At 44.1% G+C, this 25630-nt stretch overlaps 1 protein-coding gene across 2 annotated transcripts; it reads left to right on the top strand.

Moving 5' to 3' along the window:
- Positions 1 to 7554: 7554 nt before the first annotated feature.
- On the top strand, positions 7555 to 18119 carry LOC109893774 (C-type lectin domain family 4 member M-like). 2 transcript variants are annotated; one of them, XM_031829049.1, is made up of 6 exons: positions 7565 to 7772; positions 8319 to 8417; positions 8647 to 8856; positions 16951 to 17075; positions 17359 to 17459; positions 17601 to 18119. In XM_031829049.1, exons 1-5 carry the CDS (start codon positions 7643 to 7645, stop codon positions 17371 to 17373), a joined length of 579 nt encoding a protein of 192 aa, XP_031684909.1. In that variant the 5' UTR covers positions 7565 to 7642; the 3' UTR covers positions 17374 to 17459; positions 17601 to 18119. The 2 variants fall into 2 exon arrangements, with proteins under 2 accessions (XP_031684908.1, XP_031684909.1); XM_031829048.1 differs by lacking the exons at positions 16951 to 17075; positions 17359 to 17459; positions 17601 to 18119 and adding an exon at positions 10580 to 12229 and having other exon boundaries at positions 7555 to 7772.
- The last annotated feature ends 7511 nt before the right edge of the window (positions 18120 to 25630 follow it).

Genomic DNA, 25630 nt, shown 5'->3' with positions numbered 1-25630 from the left:
ATGGTTGGTCGGGGTCGATGGATATACGTATATAGCTAGCTAACACAAGCATGCTGGATAACATTAGCCACTTAACTAGAATTCGTAGCATACCATATGGATACCATATGGTTTGCAAATTCATAGCATATTGTACGTTTTGAAAATTTGGAACATATAATACAAATTGTAATTCGTAAAACATATCATACAAAATGGCCGATGGACATCCAGAAATTATAACATGCTATGCGAAACGGAACATATCATATTAAATAGAGTGTCTCGGATTTACGTAAAGAATAGTCCGAAATGCTCTGAGACCAGGTTGCAAAAAAAGATTTAGTCTTGATGGCATAAATAGTTGATGGGATAAACCTTGACAATTGTCCTGATCAAATGTGCTTCCCTCTCCTTCCATTAACAGCCCCATGCCAAATAAAGGTTAACAGGCAGAGACGTGACATCTGCTGAGTCCTGATTGGCTGATGGGGATGCGATATGCTCACCTGTTATCCACACACCAGTGCATGGTAAACACTCCCAGTCCGACCTGTAGGAGAACCCATCTGTTGCAGCGCATTAAAACCACCTTTTTAACAATGGCATCTGGGAAGGGAAAAGGGCAGATTGTGCCACAACGCCCAATAAAAACAGGCTATGCATGACATTTCGCTCCTAATACAGGACTATAGCTCCTCCCTGTACACTGCCCTTTACCAATAAAAGACTGGCAATTTCAAAGACTGTGGATTACTTTGTGTAAAACAGTCTGTTTTAGGCATGGATATCATATTTGTCTTTGTGGGGATGGGGGAAGATTATATCATTAAAGGCTTTGAAGGGGATGATTCTCATGTTGCTGTCAAATAAACTTCATGTGAACTAATAGCCAATAGCCTTTGTTACAAGAAGGAGAATATCATCCTATTCTTCATTTAGAGTTGACCCATTCAGAAAATCTTATGGTACAATAAAGTCAAACATTACTTTTAAGGGTGTAAGGACGGGCATTTACCCAGGTGCACAGTGTGTGTTTTGTTGACAACTGAATTGTAATTAATGTGGTCCTATAGGCTGAATGTGGGCTCTCTTTGACCAAATCCAATGCAAATCTAAGTGCTGGCGGCAGCGCTTTTGGGACAGGGGTGTGCTATTTTCACAGCAGTTATTATGAGCGCAATAACTGGCGGTGGTGTGAAAAGGACGAGTTTTGATGAATAAACAATTTGTAGGTGTGACGAGGGCTTGGCCACGCACTGACCAATCAAGGCATTCCATGGCTTAGTGCCACTTTCAAAATAACTGGGAAGTCGGAAAAACTTCAGTATGTTCAAGACAACTGGGAACTCGTGGAAAAAAAACATGCTCGGACTGGGAAAATCGCTTTGAATGGTCATCCAAATCGGAATTCCAAGTCAGAAACCAACTTTCCGACCTGAAGATCACTGCCGTCATGATTTGAGTACCATACTACCGCCTGCAAGCGTTTGTCCCAAGTTCTGTAGGTTATTGACAGTCTTTGCGTTGCCATCAACTCCAATTCAGCTGGGGGCACTGAGGGCAGGAATATTGCAACCTGGACTCAGAGGTAGACATAACATAGTAAATGTAAATCCGGGACACTCCAATTAGTATGATATGTTACATTTCATATGATATGAATTAATCAGGACCTCAGACTAGGGTGAAGGTTAACCTTCCTACAGGACAACGATCCTAAGCACACAGCCAAGGCAATGCAGTAGTGTCTTTGGGACAAGTCTCTGAATGTCCTTGAGTGGCCCAGCCAGAAACCGGACTTGAACCCAATTGAACATCTCTGGAGAGACCTGAAAATAGCTGTGCAACGACGCTCCCCATCCAACCTGACAGAGCTTGTGAGGATCTGCAGAGAAGAATGGGAGAAACTCCCCAAATACAGGAGCAATCGCTGCTAAAGGTGCTTCAACAAAGTACTGAAAGGGTCTGAATAATTATGTAAATGTGATATCAGTTTTTGAATACATTTGCAAACATTTCTTTTTGCTTTGTCATTATGGGGTATTGTGTGTAGATTGATGAGGGGAAAAAAACAATTTAATCCATTTTAGATTAAGGCTGTAACGTAACAAAATGTGGGAAAAGTCAAGGGTTCTGAATACTTTCCGAATGCACTGTAGTTGCAAAGGAGCTAATTAGTTAAAATGCTAAAGTTATTTGAGATGAGATTTGAATCATTCAACTTTTGGGTTACTAGACGTGTGTGTTATATTCATTGAGAGGCTATGCTTGGTTGTTAATCAAATTAAAAGAAGTGGGAAAACACATTTGTTTATATGTTTGTAAATACGAGGTTTACGGGCACAAAAACCACATCTCTCTTGTTGCATGTGCCAATCAAACCAAATCAAATTTGATTTGTCACATACACATGGTTAGCAGATGTTAATGCGAGTGTAGCGAAATGCTTGTGCTTCTAGTTCCGACAATGCAGTAATAAACAACGAGTAATCTAACCTAACAATTTCACAACAACTACTTTATACACACACAAGTGTAAAGGGATGAAGAATATGTACATAAAGATATATGAATGAGTGATGGTACAGAACGGCATAGGCAAGATGCAGTAGATGGTATAGAGTATGGTATATACATATGAGATGAGTAATGTAGGGTATGTAAACATTATATAAAGTGGCGTTGTTTAAAGTGGGTAGTGATGCATTTTTTACATCCGTTTTTCCATTATTAAAGTGGCTGGAGTTGAGTGAGTATGATGGCAGCAGCCACTCAATGTTAGTGGTGGCTGTTTTACAGTCTGATGGCCTCGAGATAGAAGCTGTTTTTCAGCCTCTCGGTCCCTGCTTTGATGCACCTGTACTGACCTCACCTTCTGGATGATAGCGGGGTGAACAGGCAGTGGCTCGGGTGGTTGTTGTCCTTGATGATCTTAATGGCCTTCCTGTGACATCGGGTGGTGTAGGTGTCCTGGAGGGCAGGTAGTTTGCCCCTGGTGATGCGTTGTGCAGACCTCACTACCCTCTGGAGAGCCTTACGGTTGTGGGCGGAGCAGTTGCCATACCAGGCGGTGAGACAGGCCGACAGGATGCTCTCGATTGTGCATCTGTAAAGGTTTGTGAGTGTTTTGGTGACAAGACAAATTTCTTCAGCCTCCTGAGGTTGAAGAGGTGCTGCTGCGCCTTCTTCACCACGCTGTCTGTGTGGGTGGACCAATTCAGTTTGTCCGTGATGTGTACGCCGAGGAATTTAAAACTTACTACCCTCTCCACCACTGTCCCGTTGATGTGGATAGGGGGGGTGCTCCCTCTGCTGTTTCCTGAAGTCCACGATCATCTCCTTTGTTTTGTTGACATTTCGTGTGAGGACACCACACTCCGAGGGCCCTCACCTCCTCCCTTTAGGCCGTCTTGTCGTTGTTGGTAATCAATCCTACAACTGTAGTGTCGCAAACGTGATGATTGAGTTGGAGGCGTGCATGGCCACGCAGTCGTGGGTGAACAGGGAGTACAGGAGAGGGCTCAGAACGCACCCTTGTGGGACCCCAGTGTTGAGGATCAGCGGGGTGGAGATGTTGTTACCTACCCTCACCACCTGGGGTGGCCCGTCAGGAAGTCCCATACCCAGTTGCACAGGGCGGGGTCGAGACTCAGGGTCTCGAGCTTGATGACGAGTTTGGAGGGTACTATGGTGTTAACTGCTGAGCTGTAGTCGATGAACAGCATTCTCACATAGGTATTCCTCTTATCCAGATGGGTTAGGGCAGTGCGCAGTGTGGTTGCGATTGCGTTGTCTGTGGACCTATTGGGGCAGTAAGCAAATTGGAGTGGGTCTAGGGTGTCAGGTAGGGTGGAGGTGATATGGTCCTTGACTAGTCTCTCAAAGCACTTCATGATGATGGAAGTGAGTACTGCGGGGCGGTAGTCGTTTAGCTCAGTTACCTTAGCTTTCCTGGGAACAGGAACAATGGTGGCCCTCTTGAAGCATGTGGGAACAGCAGACTGGGATAAGGATTGATTGAATATGTCCGTAAACACACCAGCCAGCTGGTCTGCACATGCTCTGAGTGCGCGGCTGGGGATGCCGCCTGGGCCTGCAGCCTTGTGACGGTTAACACGTTTAAATGTTTTACTCACGTCGGCTGCAGTGAAGGAGAGTCCGCAGGTTTTGGTAGCGGGCCGTGTCAGTGGCACTGTTTTGTCCTCAAAGCGAGCAAAGAAGTTGTTTAATCTGTCTGGGAGCAAGACATCCTGGTCCGCGACGGGGCTGGTTTTCTTTTTGTAATCCGTGATTGACTGTAGACCCTGCCACATACCTCTTGTGTCTGAGCCATTGAATTGCTTTGTCTCTATACTGAGCTTAGCTTGTTTGATTGCCTTGCAGCTACACTGTTTGTATTCGGTCATGTTTCCGGTCACCTTGCCCTGGTTAAAAGTAGTGGTTCGCGCTTTCAGTTTCGCGTGAATGCTGTCATCAATCCACGGTTTCTGGTTGGGGAATGTTTTAATAGTTGCTGTGGGTACGACATCGCCGATGCACTTGCTAATAAACTCGCTCACCAAATCAGCGTATTCATCAATGTTGTTGTTTGACGCAATGCGGAACATATCCCAATCCACGTGATCGAAGCAATCTTGAAGCGTGGAATCAGATTGGTCAGACCAGCATTGAACAGACCTGAGCGCGGGAGCTTCCTGTTTTAGTCGATCTATAGGCAGGGAGCAACAAAATGGAGTCGTGGTCAGCTTTTCCGAAAGGAGGGCAGGGGAGGGCCTTATATGCATCGCGGAAGTTAGAATAACAATGATGCAGGGTTTTACCAACCCTGGTAGCACAATCGATATGCTGATAGAATTTAGGGAGTCTTGTTTTCAGATTAGCCTTGTTAAAATCCCCAGCTACAATGAATGCAGCCTCAGGATATGTGGTTTCCAGTTTACATAGAGTCAAATAAAGTTTGTTCAGGGCCATCGATGTGTCTGCTTGGGGGGGGGGGGTGTATGCGGCTGTGAGAAGAGAATTCTCTTGATAGATAATGCGGTCGGCATTTGATTGTGAGGAATTCTAAGTCAGGTGAACAGAAGGACTTGAGTTCCTGTATGTTGTTATGATCACACTACGTCTCGTTAATCATAAGGCATACCCCCACCCCTCCCCTCTTCTTACCAGAAAGATGCTTGTTTCTGTCCGCGTGATGCGTGAAGGAACCAGGTGGCTGTACCGACTCCGATTGAGCCATGTTTCCGTGGAGCAAAGAACGTTACAGTCTCTTATGTCTCTCTGGAATGCTACTCTTGCTCGGATTTCATCAACCTTGTCAAGAGACTGGACATTGGCGAGTAGTATGCTCGGGAGTGGTGCACGATGTGCCCGTCTCCGGAGCCTGACCAGAAGACCGCTTCGTCTGCCCCGTTTACGGCGTCGTTTTGGTTCGCTGGCTGGGATCCGATCCATTGTCCTGGGCAAAACATAGGATCCGCTTCGGGAAAGTCATATTCCTGGTCGTAATGATGGCGAGTTGACGTTGCTCTTATATCCAGTAGTTCCTCCCGACTGTATGTAATAAAACTGAAAAAAAAAAAATACTGCATAGTTTCCTAGGAACGCGAAGCGAGGCAGCCATCTCTGTCGGCGCCGGAAGTTGAGTGCATATGGGCACTGTGCATCACAGCTGGATAGACTGCACTTCCATTGTCAAAATCCATGCCATAACCAACCATAAGACCAGCTTTCTGATGGTCTTAAATATCCACTCTAGTGCTTACTGAAATTTGCACATGTTTTAAGAACAAACCTCAGATATTCCACCCCTGCATAAGCGAGCTCATTAAAGACAACTAAATGACCAATCCTGATGCTAAGGTTGGAGAATAAAAGAGTGCCGGCTTTAAAGGTGCAATATGCAGAAATTGCTCTGCCCTTTCCTGGTTGCTAAAATTCTAGTAGTTTGCCTAATTTCAGTTTACATGACAAAAGGAGCAAGCGATAGTGTAGAGAAGAATCATTGTACCATCTACACCGCTGTGAAATATGTTGTTTGAAGCTGGTGTACAAAACCCGAAAGTAAAAGACGTAAAAACAAAACTTAAATCAAAATCGAATTAATTTATATATCTTTCTTTATATAGCCTTCTTACATCAGCTGATATCTCAAAGTGCTGTACAGAAACCCAGCCTAAAACCCCAAACAGCAAGCAATGCAGGTGTTGAAGCACAGTGGCTAGGAAAAACTCCCTAGAAAAGGCCAAAACCTAGGAAGAAACCTAGAGAGGAACCAGGCTATGAGGGGTGGCCAGTCCTCTTCTGGCTATGCCGGGTGGAGTTGATAACAGAACATGGCCAAGATGTTCAAATGTTCATAAATGACCAGCATAGTCAAATAATAATCACAGTAGTTGTCGAGGGTGCAACAGGTCAGCACCTCAGGAGTAAATGTCAGTTGGCTTTTCATAGCCGATCATTGAGAGTGTCTCTAGAGAATTGAAAACAGCAGGTCTGGGACAGGTAGCACGTCCGGTGAACAGGTCAGGGTTCCATAGCCGCAGGCAGAACAGTTGAAACTGGAGCAGTGGCACGGCCAGGTGGACTGGGGACAGCAATTAGTCATCATGCCAGGTAGTCCTGAGGCATGGTCCTAGGGCTCAGGTCCTCCGAGAGAGAGAATTAGAGAGAGCATACTTAAATTCACACAGGACACCGGATAAGACAGGAGAAATACTCCAGATATAACTGACCCTAGCCCCCCGACACAAACTACTGCAGCATAAATACTGCCGGCTGAGACAGGAGGGGTCAGGAGACACTGTGGCCCCATCCAATGATACCCCCAGACAGGGCCAAACAGGAAGGATATAACCCCACCCACTTTGCCAAAGCACAGCCCCCACACTACTGGAGGGATATCTTCAACCACCAACTTACCATCCTGAGACAAGGCCGAGTATAGCCCACAAAGATCTCTGCCACAGCAAAACCCAAGGGGTGGCGTCAATCCAGACAGGGAGACAACGTTCATCATTTTAATGGTAAAGCTGAACACTATACAACAAGCAACAAAAGAACAACAAAACAGTTCCATCAGGTGCAAAACACACTAAACAGAAATTAACTACCCACAAAACTCAGGTGGGAAAAGGCTACCTAAGTATGGTTCTCAATCAGAGACAACGATAGACAGCTGCCTCTGATTGAGAACCACACCGCCAAACAACAAAGAAATCCAAAACATAGAAAATTAACATAGAATTCCCACCCTAGTCACATCCTGGCCTAACCAAAATAGAGAATAAAAACCTCTCTATGGCAAGGGAGTGACTGTACCAAAGACTTGTCATTGTAGAACTGTGTCCCCTTGTGTTAGATTGTTTTTTCAGAATAAGTTCAATGTGTGTAGATGTTGGACACACTAATGATCACTGTTCAGTCAGTATACGCTGTACAATCAAATTCTAAAGTTAAATATCACACAACTCATTTCAGCCTCATCTCATGGTAAATCTAATCCTAAACCTTGTAGGCTAAGCCTACGTGCACTGAGTTCGGTCTGATATGTCAGCTTCCTGCATTTAGATGGGTTAAAACTCACACACACAGAGCTGTACATTTCAGTGTAGAGAAACACACTGTAACATTCAGATACACACAAACCAAGATAACAAGGATGGCCGTGTCTGTCAGTGCAGGGGATTCTGAAATCATTGAGGTTGAAACAAACCTTTCTGAGGATTCGGCAAACTACTTCAATATGAAGATAAACAGAGCAAAAAAAACGGAGGCAGTCCAAAAATCGGGTAAGAGAGCAATTGCACTTTAGCCTACAAAATTGTGTTTGTTGGCTGCTAAAATGGGAAGGTGAAATGTTTGAACCACAGTCCTTGCATCCCCAAAGCTTTCTTTGGTCCAGATTCGCTAGCATTGTAAAATGGATGTGCGTTGTAATATTTTCCGATACATCGCTGCTCTTTCTTCTTTTCCTTGTATTTGTGTCAGTATTGATTTCATTGTCAAAAATAAATGAAGACTAAAAACCATGGGCTGGTTGCCCAGACACAGATTTAAAGACCTGGATTAAAAATGTGAATATCCTTTGTTTTTTAGGTGAAATACTAGGTATAATCTGGGTCTGGGAAACCGGACCTATGAGTTTTTGAAGTCAGTAACTCCACTCCAACCATGTTCACTGATACAGGGGCTGTGTCCCCAAATGTCACCATATCCCATATGTGGTGAATTACTTTTGACCCAAGCCCTATGTGCCCTGGTAAAAAGTAGTGTACTACATAGAGAATAGGGTGCAATTTGGGGCGCAGCCAGGTTAAATGTGTGTTGGTCCTCAGGTCCTGCAGGTAAAATGCTCTATATACTGGTTGGTGTCAGCTTTGGGCTGATGTGTGTTCTGCAAGTCACTCTGAACATCTCCTTGCATCTTGCCCACTGTGAGTTTAATTACTTCTGTTTATAGTGCGCTTTTAGAATGATACACTCTATAGCTAGATAGCAAAATTAAGACATTAAAATATACAGATTCATTAAGCAGGACAGTAATGTGTAATGTAACCTTTCTGAAATTCTCAAATAAAAAGCATATGTTCTGTCCATTGATGAAATAAGAAACACACAGCTTCTTTCAGCAAACTCAACCACAGCTTCTCTGTCTTATTCCAGCTAACTTCTTGGAGGAACAGATAAAATGGTTAGAGACCAGTTACAACAACCTTACTGAAGAGAAAAAACAGCTACAGATCAGTTACAACAACCTCACTGAAGAGAAAAAACAGCTACAGACCAGTTACAACAACCTGACTGAAGAGAAAAAACATCTACAGATCAGTTACAACAACCTGACTAAAGAGAGAGACAAGTTCACTGAGCTGGGTGAGTAATAAAGTGTCAAGTGTGTGTGTGTGTGTCAGTGTTAAAGACCTTTCTTCTGAAACTTGTCAGTCTATTCATGTTCAGAGAAATGAATGCTATTCCATGCGAGAAATTGCCAAGAAACTGAAGATCTCGTACAACGCTGGGTACTACTCCCATCACAGAACAGCAAAAACTGGCTCTAACCAGAATAGAAGGAGGAGTTGGAGGCCCCAGTGCACAACTGAGCAAGAGTACAAGTACATTAGAGTGTCTAGTTTGAGAAACAGACACCTCACAAGTCCTCAACTGGCAGCCTCATTAAAATGTACCCACATAACACCAGTCTCAACGTCAACAGTGAAGAGGCGACTCCAGGATGCTGGCCTTCTAGGCAGAGTTGCAAAGAAAAAGCCATATCTTTGTCATTATGGGGTATGTTGAGAATTCTTTTTTTAATTCAGGCAACAAAATGGGGAACAAGTTTCGGATTTGCTAATTGACATCATTTGAGTCAATTGGAGGTGTACCTGTGGATGTATTTCAAGGCCTACCTTCAAACTCAGTGCCTCTTTGCTTGACATCATGGAAAAATCCAAATAAATTAGCGAAGACCACAGAAAATAAATTGTAGACCTCCACAAGTCTGGTTCACCCTTGGGAGCAATTTCCAAATGCCTGAAGGTACCATGTTAATCTGTACAAACAATAGTACGCAAGTATAAACACCATGGGAACACGCAGCCGTCATGCTGCTCAGGAAGGAGATGTGTTCTGTCTCCTAGAGATGAACGTACTTTGGTGCAAAAAGTGCAATTCAATGCCAGAACAACAGCAAAGGACCTTGTGAAGATGCTGGAGGAAACAGGTACAAAAGTATCTATATCCACAGTAAAACGAGTCCTATATCGACATAACCGGAAAGGCCGATCAGCAAGGAAGAAGCCCCTGCTCCAAAACCGCCATGAAAAAGACTGACTACGGTTTGCAACTGCACATGGGGATAAAGATCGTACTTTTGGAGAAATGTCCTCTGGTCTGATGAAACAAAAATAGAACTGTTTGGCCATAATGACTATTGTTATGTTTGGAGGAAAAAGGGGGAGGCTTGCAAGCCGAAGAACACCATCTCAACCGTGAAGCACGGGGGTGGCAGCATCATGTTGTGGGGGTGCTTTGCTGCAGGAGGGACTGGTGCACTTCACAAAATAGATGGCATCATGAGGTAGGAAAATTACGTGGATATATTGAAGCAACATCTCAAGACATCAGTCAGGAAGTTAAAGCTTGCTCGCAAATGGGTCTTCCAAATGGACAATGACCCCAAGCATATTTCCAAAGTGGCAAAATGGCTGACTCAGTTACACCAGCTCTATCAGGAGGAATGAGCCAAAATTCACCCAACTTATTGTGGGAAGCTTGTGGAAGGCTACCCAAAATGTTTGACCCAAGTTAAACAATTTAAAGGCTTTGCTACCAAATACTAATTGAGTGTATGTAAAAGTCTGACCACTGGGAATGTGATGAAATAAATCAATCTCTGTATTATTATTCTGACATTTCACATTCTTAAAATAAAGTGGTGATCCTAACTGACCTAAGACAGGGAATTTTTACTCTGATTAAATGTCAGGAATTGTGAAAAACTGAGTTCAAATGTATTTGGCTAAGGTGTATGTTAACTTCCTACTTCAACTGTATATATATCTTTTTCTTTTTACCCATTTTTCTCCCCAATTGGTAGTTACAGTCTGTCCTATTGTTGCAACTCCCGTACGGACTTGGGATAGGCGACGGTTGAGAGCCATGCCTCCTCGGAAACACAACCCTGCCAAGCCGCACTGCTTCTTGACACACTGCTCGCTTAAACACACTGCTCGCTTAACCCGGAAGCCAGCTGCGCCAATGTGTTGGAGGAAACATTGTACAACTTGCGACCGAAGTCAGCGTGCATGCGCCAGGCCCGCCACAGGGAGTCACTAGAGCGCGATGGGACAAGGACATCCCGGCCGGCCAAACCCTCCCCTATCCTGGACGACGCTGGGCCAATTGTGCGCCGCCTTATTGAGCTCCCGGTCGCGGGAGGCTGCAGCACAGCCTGGGATTGAACCCGGGTCTGTAGTGACACCTCAAGCACAGCAATGCAGTGCCTTAGATTGCTGCGCTGCTTGGGAGGCCCAATAGCAACTATTTCACAACCAAGATATTTGAAGTGGCTTTAAGATATCAAGCACGCAAAATGCACAATTGCGCAACTGCCATTTATCAGGGGGTGCTGTAGCAAGGGTGCACCCCTACTTCCCGCGGCTATGGCTACAACTTCAACGTTTTATATTTTATATGTTAATGCATGACTACTAGCAGTGGGTGTTATAATTAGTGTTAGTGTTTGAGTTTTTGTTTCCTCATTTGTTTCCTCATTGGTGAACAAGCCCCAAAATAAATGTGCCTATGATATTAGTACGTACACATAAAGATGTAGACAAATGAATCTCTCTTGAACAATGAAATTCAGAAAATGATGGAGCTCTATTTTAACAGTGAAATATAACAACAATAACCTATTGTCAACTCACAATTCAAGACAGTCGCTGGATTAGGTTGTACATCAAAATATCTTGAATCATGCATTCCTGCTTGGACATGTTAGATGTTAGAAACAACATATTTATTGAATAGCCTACCATCTCAGTAGTCCATTACACAGTCTAAAGCAGAACGCGGGATGTTCCCCAATGCTGGAAGGGGGGCCTCGAGTGAAAAAGTTTGGGAGCCCCTGGTCTAAATATATTTTCTATTGAGTGACGCCAACTGAAAAAGTGGCACTGGGGAAAATGTTAGAGACCTGTCAATGGGTGTGATTTTTAATCTAGAATAACAACTAATTTGGATGTTGGGAAGAAAATTATGCGATAGAATGTTATGCAGAAAAATATGTTGGTAGTACAAGGCTATGGTAGTTGGCTAGTTGGTAGTACAAGGTACAAGGCTATGTTTGTGCAAATAGAAATCAGTGATTTATGTTTACTATAGGCTAATGAAGCAATCAAAATGTGATGTGACTAAAATATGACTAAAAATAAAGGGCATTAAGCTAAAATGGCCCACTGTTTTCATAATTTTGATAATAACTAGACTAAATCATTATTCAAATGACAAAAAAGTGACACTGAATTATATTTTAGTCAAAATTAGTAAGATTAAACTAAATCTAAAAAAAAGAGTGCTAAAATTAACACTGGTGTGTGTTGGATCAGCTAATAGCTCATGCACACTCCAGCTGGTAGAAAGCACTTTCATGTTTTCATATTTTCTCCTGAATCGATCCAAGGTGGCATAGCAGTTCAGACGTCTTTTGTCCTCATCTTGTCGTGTCCTGTATATATATATATTTACAACTTTTTCACATACATTTTATTTTTATTTTCCATCAACTCATCTTCAAAACACTCTCCTGCAACCCGCCTCACCAATGTATATTTATAAAAAAGTATTATTTACCTCAGATCTGTAATCCTCCAAGAAGCTAGCCAGAAACTCCAGGAGGCTGGCCTGAAACTAGCCAGAAGCTAATCCAGAAGCTAGTTCAGAAGCTAGTTGGCTCCTTTACTGGCAAGTCGTTGGTGTTCAGCTAACCACGGTTTGTGGTCATCGGCTATCCTTTGGCTCGAAAGTCTATCGCCAGTTCTGTACGGCGCAGCGCGGCTCGGAGCGGAGCATACCGGACCAATTTTTCTCTCCATGTCCCTGGATTTCGACTGCTCTCTGGACATTCATGCCCGGATCTCACAGCTAGCTAGCTGCTATCCGTGTGACTATCGGCCTTCGTCGATTCCGGAGCAAACATCAATTGTTCCGGAGCTAGCAAGCTCCGTCAATCACTCCTGAGTTCCATCAATCGCACCTGGGCTGCAGTCGCCTATCCGGACCCGGTTTGCTGCCTTCGCGGAGCCCCACCGGGCCTTCACAACTGGACTGCCGACGTTATCTACCCGAAGGAGTTATTCGGCTGGCTCCTCCGTCGCGACGTTACCTGAACGCCCATCTGCGGCCTGCTAACCGTTAGCTGTCTTACCGGCTGCTATCTGAATAGACAATCGGACATATTTTTTTTTTTTTTTTTTTTTTTTTTTTTTAAATGTTTTAATTTATTATTATTATTATTATGTTTTCTTCTTGGGCCTCTATAACTATATCTATTGTTTTTATTTTTGTTGTTGTGTGATTTGGATTGATCCCCTCTACCACACGGAACCCCACTAATCTACTGACGGAGCGCAGGAGGTGGCTAACAACAGACCTCCATCCTATGCTAGCTTGCTACCGATGCCCTGGCTAGCTGTCTAAATCACCAACCAACCTCTCCACTCACCGGACCCTTTTGATCACTCGACTAAGCATGCCTCTCCTTAATGTCAATATGTCTTGTCCATTTCTGTTCTGGTTAGTGTTTATTGGCTTATTTCACTGTAGAGCCTCTAGTCCTGCTCACTATACCTTATCCAACCTATTAGTTCCACCACCCACACATGCAATGACATCTCCTGGTTTCAACGATGTTTCTAGAGACAATATCTCTCTCTTCATCACTCAATACCTAGGTTTACCTCCACTGTATTCACATCCTACCATACATTTGTCTGTACATTATACCTTGATGCTATTTTATCGCCCCCAGAAACCTCCTTTTACTCTATGTTCCAGACGTTCTAGACGACCAATTCTCATAGCTTTTAGCCGTACCCTTATTCTACTCCTCCTATGTTCCTCTGGCGATGTAGAGGTGAATCCAGGCCCTGCAGTGCCTAGCTCCACTCCTATTCCCCAGGCGCTCTCTTTTGACGACTTCTGTAACCGTAATAGCCTTGGTTTCATGCATGTTAACATTAGAAGCCTCCTCCCTAAGTTTGTTCTATTCACTGCTTTAGCACACTCTGCCAACCCGGATGTTCTAGCTGTGTCTGAATCCTGGCTTAGGAAGACCACCAAAAACTCAGACATTTTAATTCCAAACTACAACATTTTCAGACAAGATAGAACTGCCAAAGGGGGCGGTGTTGCAATCTACTGCAAAGATAGCCTGCAGAGTTCTGTCCTACTATCCAGGTCTGTACCCAAACAATTTGAACTTCTACTTTTAAAAATCCACCTCTCTAAAAACAAGTCTCTCACCGTTGCCGCCTGCTATAGACCACCCTCTGCCCCCAGCTGTGCTCTGGACACCATATGTGAACTGATTGCCCCCCATCTATCTTCAGAGTTCGTGCTGCTAGGCGACCTAAACTGGAACATGCTTAACACCCCAGCCATCCTACAATCTAAACTTGATGCCCTCAATCTCACACAAATAATCAATGAACCTACCAGGTACCTCCCCAAAACCTTAAACACGGGCACCCTCATAGATATCATCCTAACCAACTTCCCCTCTAAATACACCTCTGCTGTCTTCAACCAAGATCTCAGCGATCACTGCCTCATTGCCTGCATCCGTAATGGGTCAGCGGTCAAACGACCTCCACTCATCATTGTAAAACGCTCCCTGAAACACTTCTGCGAGCAGGCCTTTCTAATCGACCTGGCCGGGGTATCCTGGAAGGATATTGATCTCATCCCGTCAGTAGAGGATGCCTGGATATTTTTTTTAAATGCCTTCCTAACCATCTTAAATAAACATGCCCCATTTAAGAAATTTAGAACCAGGAACAGATATAGCCCTTGGTTCTCCCCAGACCTGACTGCCCTTAACCAACACAAAAACATCCTATGGCGTTCTGCATTAGCATCGAACAGCCCCCGTGATATGCAGCTGTTCAGGGAAGCTAGAAATCATTATACACAGGCAGTTAGAAAAGCCAAGGCTAGCTTTTTCAAGCAGAAATGTGCTTCCTGCAACACTAACTCAAAAAAGTTCTGGGACACTGTAAAGTCCATGGAGAATAAGAACACCTCCTCCCAGCTGCCCACTGCACTGAAGATAGGAAACACTGTCACCACTGATAAATCCACCATAATTGAGAATTTCAATAAGCATTTTTCTACGGCTGGCCATGCTTTCCACCTGGCTACTCCTACCCCGGACAACAGCACTGCACACCCAACAGCAACTCGCCCAAGCCTTCCCCATTTCTCCTTCTCCCAAATCCATTCAGCTGATGTTCTGAAAGAGCTGCAAAATCTGGACCCCTACAAATCAGCCGGGCTAGACAATCTGGACCCTTTCTTTCTAAAATTATCTGCCGAAATTGTTGCCACCCCTATTACTAGCCTGTTCAACCTCTCTTTCGTGTCGTCTGAGATTCCCAAAGATTGGAAAGCAGCTGCGGTCATCCCCCTCTTCAAAGGGGGGGACACTCTTGACCCAAACTGCTACAGACCTATATCTATCCTACCGTGCCTTTCTAAGGTCTTCGAAAGCCAAGTCAACAAACAGATTACCGACCATTTCGAATCTCACCATACCTTCTCTGCTATGCAATCCGGTTTCAGAGCTGGTCATGGGTGCACCTCAGCCACGCTCAAGGTCCTAAACGATATCTTAACCGCCATCGATAAGAAACATTACTGTGCAGCCGTATTCATTGATCTGGCCAAGGCTTTCGACTCTGTCAATCACCATATCCTCATCGGCAGACTCGACAGCCTTGGTTTCTCAAATGATTGCCTCGCCTGGTTCACCAACTACTTCTCTGATAGAGTTCAGTGTGTCAAATCGGAGGGTCTGCTGTCCGGACCTCTGGCAGTCTCTATGGGGGTGCCACAGGGTTCAATTCTTGGACCGACTCTCTTCTCTGTATACATCAATGAGGTCGCTCTTGCTGCTGGTGAGTCCCTGATCCACCTCTACGCAGACGACACCATTCTGTATACTTCCGGCCCTTCTTTGGACACTGTGTTAACAACCCTCCAGGCAAGCTTCAATGCCATACAACTCTCCTTCCGTGGCCTCCAATTGCTCTTAAATACAAGTAAAACTAAATGCATGCTCTTCAACCGATCGCTACCTGCACCTACCCGCCTGTCCAACATCACTACTCTGGACGGCTCTGACTTAGAATACGTGGACAACTACAAATACTTAGGTGTCTGGTTAGACTGTAAACTCTCCTTCCAGACCCATATCAAACATCTCCAATCCAAAGTTAAATCTAGAATTGGCTTCCTATTTCGCAACAAAGCATCCTTCACTCATGCTGCCAAACATACCCTTGTAAAACTGACCATCCTACCAATCCTCGACTTTGGCGATGTCATTTACAAAATAGCCTCCAATACCCTACTCAGCAAATTGGATGCAGTCTATCACAGTGCAATCCGTTTTATCACCAAAGCCCCATATACTACCCACCATTGCGACCTGTACGCTCTCGTTGGCTGGCCCTCGCTTCATACTCGTCGCCAAACCCACTGGCTCCATGTCATCTACAAGACCCTGCTAGGTTAAGTCCCCCCTTATCTCAGCTCGCTGGTCACCATAGCATCTCCCACCTGTAGCACACGCTCCAGCAGGTATATCTCTCTAGTCACCCCCAAAACCAATTCTTTCTTTGGCCGCCTCTCCTTCCAGTTCTCTGCTGCCAATGACTGGAACGAACTACAAAAATCTCTGAAACTGGAAACACTTATCTCCCTCACTACCTTTAAGCACCAACTGTCAGAGCAGCTCACAGATTACTGCACCTGTACATAGCCCACCTATAATTTAGCCCAAACAACTACCTCTTTCCCAACTGTATTTAATTTTAATTTATTTATTTATTTTGCTCCTTTGCACCCCATTATTTTTTATTTCTACTTTGCACATTCTTCCATTGCAAAACTACCATTCCAGTATTTTACTTGCTATATTGTATTTACTTTGCCATCATGGCCTTTTTTGCCTTTACCTCCCTTCTCACCTCATTTGCTCACATTGTATATAGACTTGTTTATACTGCATTATTGACTGTATGTTTGTTTTTACTCCATGTGTAACTCTGTGTCGTTTTATCTGTCGAACTGCTTTGCTTTATCTTGGCCAGGTCGCAATTGTAAATGAGAACTTGTTCTCAACTTGCCTACCTGGTTAAATAAAGGTAAAATAAATAAATAAAATAAAAAATCTCTGTGTGAAAGAATGGAGGACGTTTAACACCAGCTTGTACTACATCTCCAACGACTATAAAACTTGGGAAGACAGCAGACAGGACTGTCTGAAAAGAGGAGCAGACCTGGCAGTCATAAACAGCGAAGAGGAACAGGTGAGTGAGTGAGTGAGTGAGTGAGTGAGTGAGTGAGTGAGTGAGTGAGTGAGTGAGTGAGTGAGTGAGTGAATGAGTGAGAGAGAGAGAGAGAGAGAGAGAGAGAGAGAGAGAGAGAGAGAGAGAGAGAGAGAGAGAGAGAGAGAGATGGAGAGAGAGAGAGAGATTGCCTGTTGTCAGTTCAGACCTTCAAGGTTCAAACCAATGATCCTCAGGCTACAGGTCTCATCAAAACTCCCTGCATTCAGTATCGTGACGTAACTGTTGCTTTCTTTCTTCCAAGGTGTTTATCAGTTAACTGAACACCAAGCCCTGGATAGGTCTGACTGACAAGGATTCTGAGGGGACCTGGAAATGGGTGGACGGAACCCCACTGACCACAGCGTAAGAGATCCTAACGGTTTCTCATAACATCATTTCTAAATGTATTATAAAACCATTGCTTGACCAGACTCCGGCATGGTCAAAGTATTTTTAACACATGATTTGGGATGAGTTGAAATGTAACATCAGTATGGTTTGTAGGTTTTGGTCTACTGAAGAGCCTAATGATCGAGCTGTGAATGGAGAGGACTGTGTCAGCCTTTATTACCATACCCAGCCTGCATTGAAGAACTGGAATGACCTAGCATGCAACACAGAATTTATGTGGATCTGTGAGATTGTAAATGGCTGATCCACAGACAAACAGACACTCAGATTCTGTAAATACACACATGCAAGGAGACACACACACACACACACACACACACACACACACACACACACACACACACACACTACACACACAGTCACTTACACACACAGCTTTGACATTTTTAGGAGGTAAGAATGTATACACACCCTTAGAGATAGCTTTTTTTTTACATGTATTCTTGTTTCTTGTTTATAATACATGAATTACAGATGTTATTTGGCATTTTAAGTATTAGCTTTACTGTTATTAGCCATTACTGGATTGCATTCACTGTGGTACATTTCCATAACTCAGTACAAAACTCCAAACTGGTCACACTTGTCTTTCATTAAAAACCTCTCATTGTGCATTCATTTGGATTGTAAACATCTCTCACCACATAACCATTGATTCAACATATACGTTTATTGTGAAATGTAATGAGAAGATTGGTTTAATCACCAGATCACAATATAATGATACAGTATCTTTTTCATTGAGTCGTTTTAACTACTAGTTAATGCAATAGCAAGCAATGCAAGATACGTGTTTCAAATGGACCTTAGAAGTGCTGATAGTAACATGCTACAGTTCTGTAAGTTACAGTAGATTACACAGTTTTCACATTAGGCAATACACTTACATTTCCCCAACAAAATTGACAGAAATGCGTGGTCAAGGGTGTGGTCAATGAAGACATCCTCAACAATCAGTCATGCAAAAAAACATAGGTGTACTGTCTGTAATCAAACGGAAGAAATGAAATGGAACAAATGAAATGAATGAAAATGAAACATAACGTTTAGCAAGCGTTAATTTGCATCAAACGGGGTTTTGTGCATTTGGCCATAAATTCTCATCCAAATCACAGTGAATTGTTCATGCACCTCGGGAAAAATATTTTGGCATGGTGAATCCAAGCTTGACATTGGTCTGCATTGATGTTGTCGCATGCCTCATCCATTGTCAATAGAAAGGGTGGCACGCTCAAGGGGATGGTGATCGTACAACTTCCACATCCATGCTGCAAAGAAATCCTCAATACGGTTGAGGAAGGAGAGTTTTGGGGCATGTACTGTATAGGGTCACGAATTGAGGATGGGCCCGTAACCATGCCTGAACCACCTCTGCATTGTGGAACCTGACATTCTACCACACAATGACATAAGTTAATCCTTCCCCTTGTTAGGCCTGCGCAGTTTCATTGAGAAACACAATGAGGTGTGCAGCTTTGTAGGATACAAGTAATGGCCTACGTACTACCACACCATCTTCAGAGATAGCTGCGCGCATGGATATGTGTCCAGGCACTTGAACTTTGTCCAGGCACTTGGACAATCGCCCGTTGGCCAATGAGGTTCCGCACACGGCCCCGAGGAATCATCTTCATCAACAAAGACATACAGTGCATTCGGAAAGTATTCAGACCCCTTGACTTTTTTCACATTTTGTTAGGTCACAGCCTTATTCTAAAATGTATTAAATAAAAAAAAATCCTTATCAATCTACACACAATACTGTAATGGGTGTATGCTGGTGGCAGTAAAGTCAGGCCCAGGAGAATGAACTTGGTATTAACGGAGTCCTTTCATAAGTGCTCACAAAACTCAGAAGACCAAAATATACAAAATAATAACAGTGGGCACAAAACCTGTCGCACACCAGAACATAACATACAATCAAACAATCACCGACAAGGACATGAGGGGATACAGAGGGTTAAATACACAACATGTAATTGATGGGATTGGAACCAGGTGTGAAGGAAGACAAGACAAAACCAATGGAAAATGAAAAATGGATCAACGATGGCTAGAAAGTCGGTGACGTCGATCCCCGAACACCGCCTGAACAAGGAGAGGGAACGACTTTGGCAGAAGTCGTGACAAATACCCCATAATGACAAAGCAAAAACAGGTTTTTAGACTTTTTAGCAAATCTATTTAAAAAAAAAATCTATTTATAGCAAATGTATAAAAAATTAATTCAATTTATTGGAGATGATTTGGAGAGGCACACACCTGTCTATATAAGGTCCCACAGTTGACAGTGAATGTCAGAGCAAAAACCAAGCCATGAGGTCAAAGGAATTGAAAACATTTCTGCACCATTGAAGGTCCCCAAGAACACAGTGGCCTCCATCAATCTTAAATGGAAGAAGTTTGGAACCACTCTTTCTAGAGCTGGCCGCCCGGCCAAACTGAGCAGTCGGGGGAGAAGGGCCTTGGTCAGGGAGGTGACCAAGAACCCAGTGGTTACTCTGACAGAGCTCCAGAGTTTCTCTGTGATGATGGAAGACACACCTCAGTAAAAGGCACATGACAGCCCGCTTGGAGTTTTCCAAAAGGCACCTAAAGGACTCAGACCATGAGAAACAAGATTCTCTGGTCTGATGAAAACAAGACTAGTCAAGTGTGACCAGTTTGGAGTTTTGTTCTAAGAGTTGTGAAAACGTGTGAAAACAGTACCACAGCGATTAAAACAAACTGTAACGACAGTACCCACTACACCACATCCCCTTCTGCTACCACTGTTTCCTCTCAGACCACTCCTGTTCCACACCAAGCTTCATTAAACAGATGGGCATTCAGGCCGATGGTTAAAGGCATCGATAACATTTTTTAAATTTTATTTACAAGGCAAGTCAGTTAAGAACAAATTCTTATTTTCAATGATAGCCTAGGAACAGTGGGTTAACTGCCTGTTCAGGGGCAGAACGACAGATTTGTACCTTGTCAGCTCGGGGGTTTGAACTTGCAACCTTCCGGTTACTAGTCCAACACTCTAACCACTAGGCTACCCTGCCGCCCCAACATTACAGTTGTTGGGTGTAGATATATTAGTTCAATTCAAAGATATTCATCCCAAAATATGCAATTCAGCTGGCCAAGTAGCTCTATGAGTGTATTACTATAAGTTATATGGCACAGATGAGTATTATTGTACATCAGTCAAGGGAGATCTAATGAGAGAGATGGTTGGGGTGGAGTCTGAAGGACTAGCCACACTGAGCTCTCTACTGCTGCTGCCACTAATGAGGATAATTACCACAGTATTGACATTACCGCATCTGAGGGAATGGAGTGTGTGTGTGTGCGTGTGTGCGTGCGTGTGCGCGCGCGTGTGTGTGTGTGTGTGTGTGTGTGTGTGTGTGTGTGTGTGTGTGTGTGTGTGTGTGTGTGTGTGTGTGTGTGTGTGTGTGTGTGTGTGTGTGTGTGTGTGTGTGTGTGTGTGTGTGTGTGTGTGTGTGTAAGTTTTGTCCTGCAATTGACAACTATCTTCAAGTAAAATGTTATTTGTCACATGCGCCGTATACAACAGGTGTAGACCTTACCGTGAAATTCTCTCTCTCTCTCGCTCTCTCTCTCTCGCTCTCTCTCTCTCTCTCTCTCTCTCTCTCTCTCTCTCTGTTTTTTCTCTTGCTCTCAGTCTGTCACTCATCCTCAGCATCTCAATCTGTATTTGTTAGCCTATAATAATTGTATTTGTGACTCATATCCGTTATATCAGATTCTAGTTTGTGCAAGGTAATTAGCAGAAGGGAAGCCTCCACACTATGAGGAAACGTCTCATGACATCATCAATTAGCATGCCAAATGAAAGGAACTTTTAGTTCCGGTTGGTTCCTTCAGAGATGAGTGTCAATAAAGGTTAGGAGAATGGAGGCGGTAATGGGAAGACAAAGAGAGGGAAGGAATACATGTGTGAGAAATAGAGGGGGCGAGAGAGAGCAAGGAAGGAAGGAGAGATGGAGGGAAGAGAGAGAGTTAAGATTGGATAGACTGTGTCTCCCCACAGGTTTCTAATCTCTAATCAGCATTGACTAACACAGACTGCTGTGAAAGGTTCTCAGTGCTAATGCAGGCTGCCATTCATATGGAGCCTCTATATCCAGCAGGGACCAGTGGATGAGCTGAAGAGAGGAGAGGATTAACAAGCACTCGGGCAGGGAGAGGCACACATACACACACACGCACGCACACACACACACACACACACACACACACACACACACACACACACACACACACACACACACACACACACACACACACACACACACACACACACACACACACACACACACACACACACAGACACACACAGACAGTCCCTCTGGATGGTCACATATTTCAGTCTTTCAGATAGACTCTCGCTCTCTTATTCTCTCTCTATGTGAAGGGACCAGTGATTTCTTTTGGACCATGCAAGTATTTACAGACTCCCAGTGGGCATTGCACCCTCTACTGCTGTGATTTGGAACAACATGCAGAGTGCAAGCAAATTGAAAATGTTGCAATTCAACGGCATGTTGCAAATAATGACATAAAAACATACAAATAGTTAACGACAGTGTATGATGCACTAAAATACAAACTAGTCCATTGATATGTGGTATTCTTTTAAGTATGATAACATTTTGTTCAGAAATGTCATGCTCTAGACGACATGCTCCACCTAACACTTCCCCTTTGGTCAGTTTGTTACATTCTTCTGTAAGTTAAACACTGTTGTTGTTGTATAGACCCACAGCTCACCAGCTAGTCTCCAGATTCTGTCCGCCTGTCATCGCTGCCTTCCTCAATATCATCATAGTAATTCCCCTCATCCTCCTCCTCGTCCAGACGGCCTTTCAGAACCCTCAGCTCTGATGGAGATACATATCAAAACATGTCAAAGGTCAGTGTTTGACTGGAAAAACATCCTTTCTTACATATTGAGTCCCTTATGGTTAGTATCTGCAGCTCTGACTCACCCTGTCTGAGCGTTGTGAGACGGGTGGACGCAGATGTCTCCCACAGTGCATTGTGGGAGATGCAGAAGTAGATCCCTGCATCTGAGAGATGGAGATTCTGTATCTGCAGCCAGGTAGAGACTGTGTACACTACCGGTCAAAAGTTTAGAACACCTACTCATTCAAGGGTTTTTCTTTATTTTTACTATTTTCTAACATTGTAGAATAATAGTGAAGACATCGAAACTATGAAATAACACACATGTAATCATGTAGTAACCAAAATAATATTATAATATTTTATATTTGAGATTCTTCAAATAGCCACCGTTTGCCTTGATGACAGCTTTGCACACTCTTGGTATTCTCTCAACCAGATTCACCTGGAACGCTTTTCCAAAACTCTTAGCTCCGGTTGGTCCCTTCAGAGATGAGAGTGTCAATAAAGGTTGGGAGAATAGAGGCGGTAATGGGAAGACAGATCTCTCAGGGCTCTAACACTCCTGGCTGTAATGCAGAGACCTTACAGCCAAACACAATGTCGTTCCCAAGTGTAGTTGGACAGGTGTCTGGGGGCTCTAACACAATGTCATTCCCAAGTGTAGTTGGACAGGTCTCTTGGGGGCTCTAACAAGATGTCATTCCCAGTGTAGTTGGACAGGTCTCTGAGGGCTTTAACAAGAACTCGTTCCCAGTGTAGTTGGACAGGTCTTTGGGGGCTCTAACACGATGTTGTTCCCAGTATAGTTGGACATGTCTCTAGGGGCTCTAACGCGATGTTGTTCCCAGTATAGTTGGACAGGTCTCTAGGGGCTCTAACGCAATGTTTTTCCCAGTGTAGTTGGACTGGTCTCTAGGGGCTCTAACGTGATGTTGTTCCCAGTGTAGTTGGACTGGTCTCTAGGGGCTCTAACGCGATGTTGTTCCCAGTATAGTTGGACAGGTCTCTGGGGGCTCTAACACAAAGTCGTTCCCAGTGTAGTTGGACAGGTCTCTAGGGGCTCTAACGCGATGTTGTTCCCAGTATAGTTGGACAGGTCTCTGGAGGCTCTAACACAATGTCGTTCCCAGTGTAGTTGGACAGGTCTCTAGGGGCTCTAACGCGATGTTTTTCCCAGTATAGTTGGACAGGTCTCTAGGGGCTCTAACGCGATGTTGTTCCCAGTGTAGTTGGACAGGTCTCTAGGGGCTCTAACGCAATGTTGTTCCCAGTATAGTTGGACTGGTCTCTGGAGGCTCTAACACAATGTCGTTCCCAGTATAGTTGGACAGGTCTCTAGGGGCTCTAACGCGGTGTTGTTCCCAGTATAGTTGGACAGGTCTCTAGGGGCTCTAACGAGATGTTGTTCCCAGTATAGTTGGACAGGTCTTTGGGGGCTCTAACACGATGTTGTTCCCAGTATAGTTGGACAGGTCTCTAGGGGCTCTAACGCGATGTTGTTCCCAGTATAGTTGGACAGGTCTCTGGGGGCTCTAACACAATGTCGTTCCCAGTATAGTTGGACAGGTCTCTAGGGGCTCTAACGCGATGTTGTTCCCAGTATAGTTGGACAGGTCTCTAGGGGCTCTTACGCGATGTTGTTCCCAGTATAGTTGGACAGGTCTCTAGGGGCTCTAACGCGGTGTTGTTCCCAGTGTAGTTGGACAGGTCTCTGGGGGCTCTAACGCGATGTTGTTCCCAGTGTAGTTGGACAGGTCTCTGGGGGCTCTGGAGATGCGAGGGGCTGTGCAAGAGAGGAACGGCATATAGACATATGAGCTTACATTCGGGCTGTTTTGACACAACATATCCACATGGCTTTTCAGAAATGTAATAATGTAGTGAATTTAAAAAATAGGATCTATATTTAAGCGCTAAGTTATAAACCTATAAACCATGTAACAGCAACAATTTCTATACTGTATTCATGGTCCAATAGCTTCTACCTGACTGATGCTATAATAATAATTGATTATAGTCACCAGAGTAGCATGGTCCCTGTCCAGTGAGCCTCAGAGTGGTCCCTTTCCGGCTGGCTGCCTCTCTCAGCTGACACAGGTTGGGGTAGGTACATCCATCAGAGCCACACACAGAACCATGTGCCTCACACACACACTTAAGTTCTGGTTCTCCCCTCCCACGGCCACTCCCCCTCCGTCCTCTCCTGGTTCTCCTCTAGACGCAGCCAGCTACGGTGCTGGAGAGGCACCCCAAGGATCGGACTAACACACACACTCACACAGACACACACAACCACACCCCAACCCAGGCCATAGCACCTGCATCCTACAGCAAGCACACACACACACACACACAAATGCTCTCCGAGTCAAACACAGACAAAGCAATTTCTTATTAGAAACTTACAGAGAGAGGAGACACCAACGTATATCCAGCACCAAACTGCAGAAGGGTTGTTTCTGTAGAGTCAAATCCCCTGACTCAGTCCAAAGCTCGAGAAAGTTGGTCCGGCTGTTAATCTGTGAAAGCCTGTGGTTCATGGGGCGGCAGGTAGCCTAGTGGTTAGAGTGTTGGGCCAGTAACTGAAAGGTTGCTGGATCGAATGCCTGAGCTGACAAGGTAAAAATCTGTCATTCTGCCCCTGAACAAGGCAGTTAACCCACTGTTCCCCAGTAGCCCATCATTGTAAATAAGAATTTGTTCTTAACTGACTTGCCTAGTTAAATAAATAAAAACATGTGTTATTCTTCTCTGAGCTGAATAATAATGTTCCCTTTTGTATTTAGTGCCACACTTTGTTTGGGCCTCCTGGATTGTTGGATTTTTATCTGTGCTTGTTCCAAAAGTATTTTGTTTACCTTTCTCAAATATTTCCCCTCAGTTCATGTTCCCCCAGTTTTAGAGAAAGCAGTTGAGGTGTGAGGAAATTGTACCCCCCAAATTCTCATCTCTTCTTTTCTCCCTCTTCTCTCCTCCGTCACAGTGTCTGCCTCCGTCACAGTGTCTGCCAGTGTTCCTTGGCAAGGCAGGACTGCCTCAAGGGTTTAAAAAATAGCACAACATATTTTTTCATATAGGCATTCATGTGGGGATGCCTCCACTCCTTTATATCTGTCAACTGCACAGACCATAAGGACCTTACAGATGACACACTGAAACACACGTCTACAATAATATGACATCTAAATGTAGATTTTATGATG

This window comes from Oncorhynchus kisutch, linkage group LG7, assembly GCF_002021735.2.
Source record: "Oncorhynchus kisutch isolate 150728-3 linkage group LG7, Okis_V2, whole genome shotgun sequence".
Lineage (NCBI taxonomy): Eukaryota > Metazoa > Chordata > Actinopteri > Salmoniformes > Salmonidae > Oncorhynchus > Oncorhynchus kisutch.
Note: the sequence above shows the minus strand (reverse complement) of the source record. Positions and strands in the feature narration are given on the sequence as shown.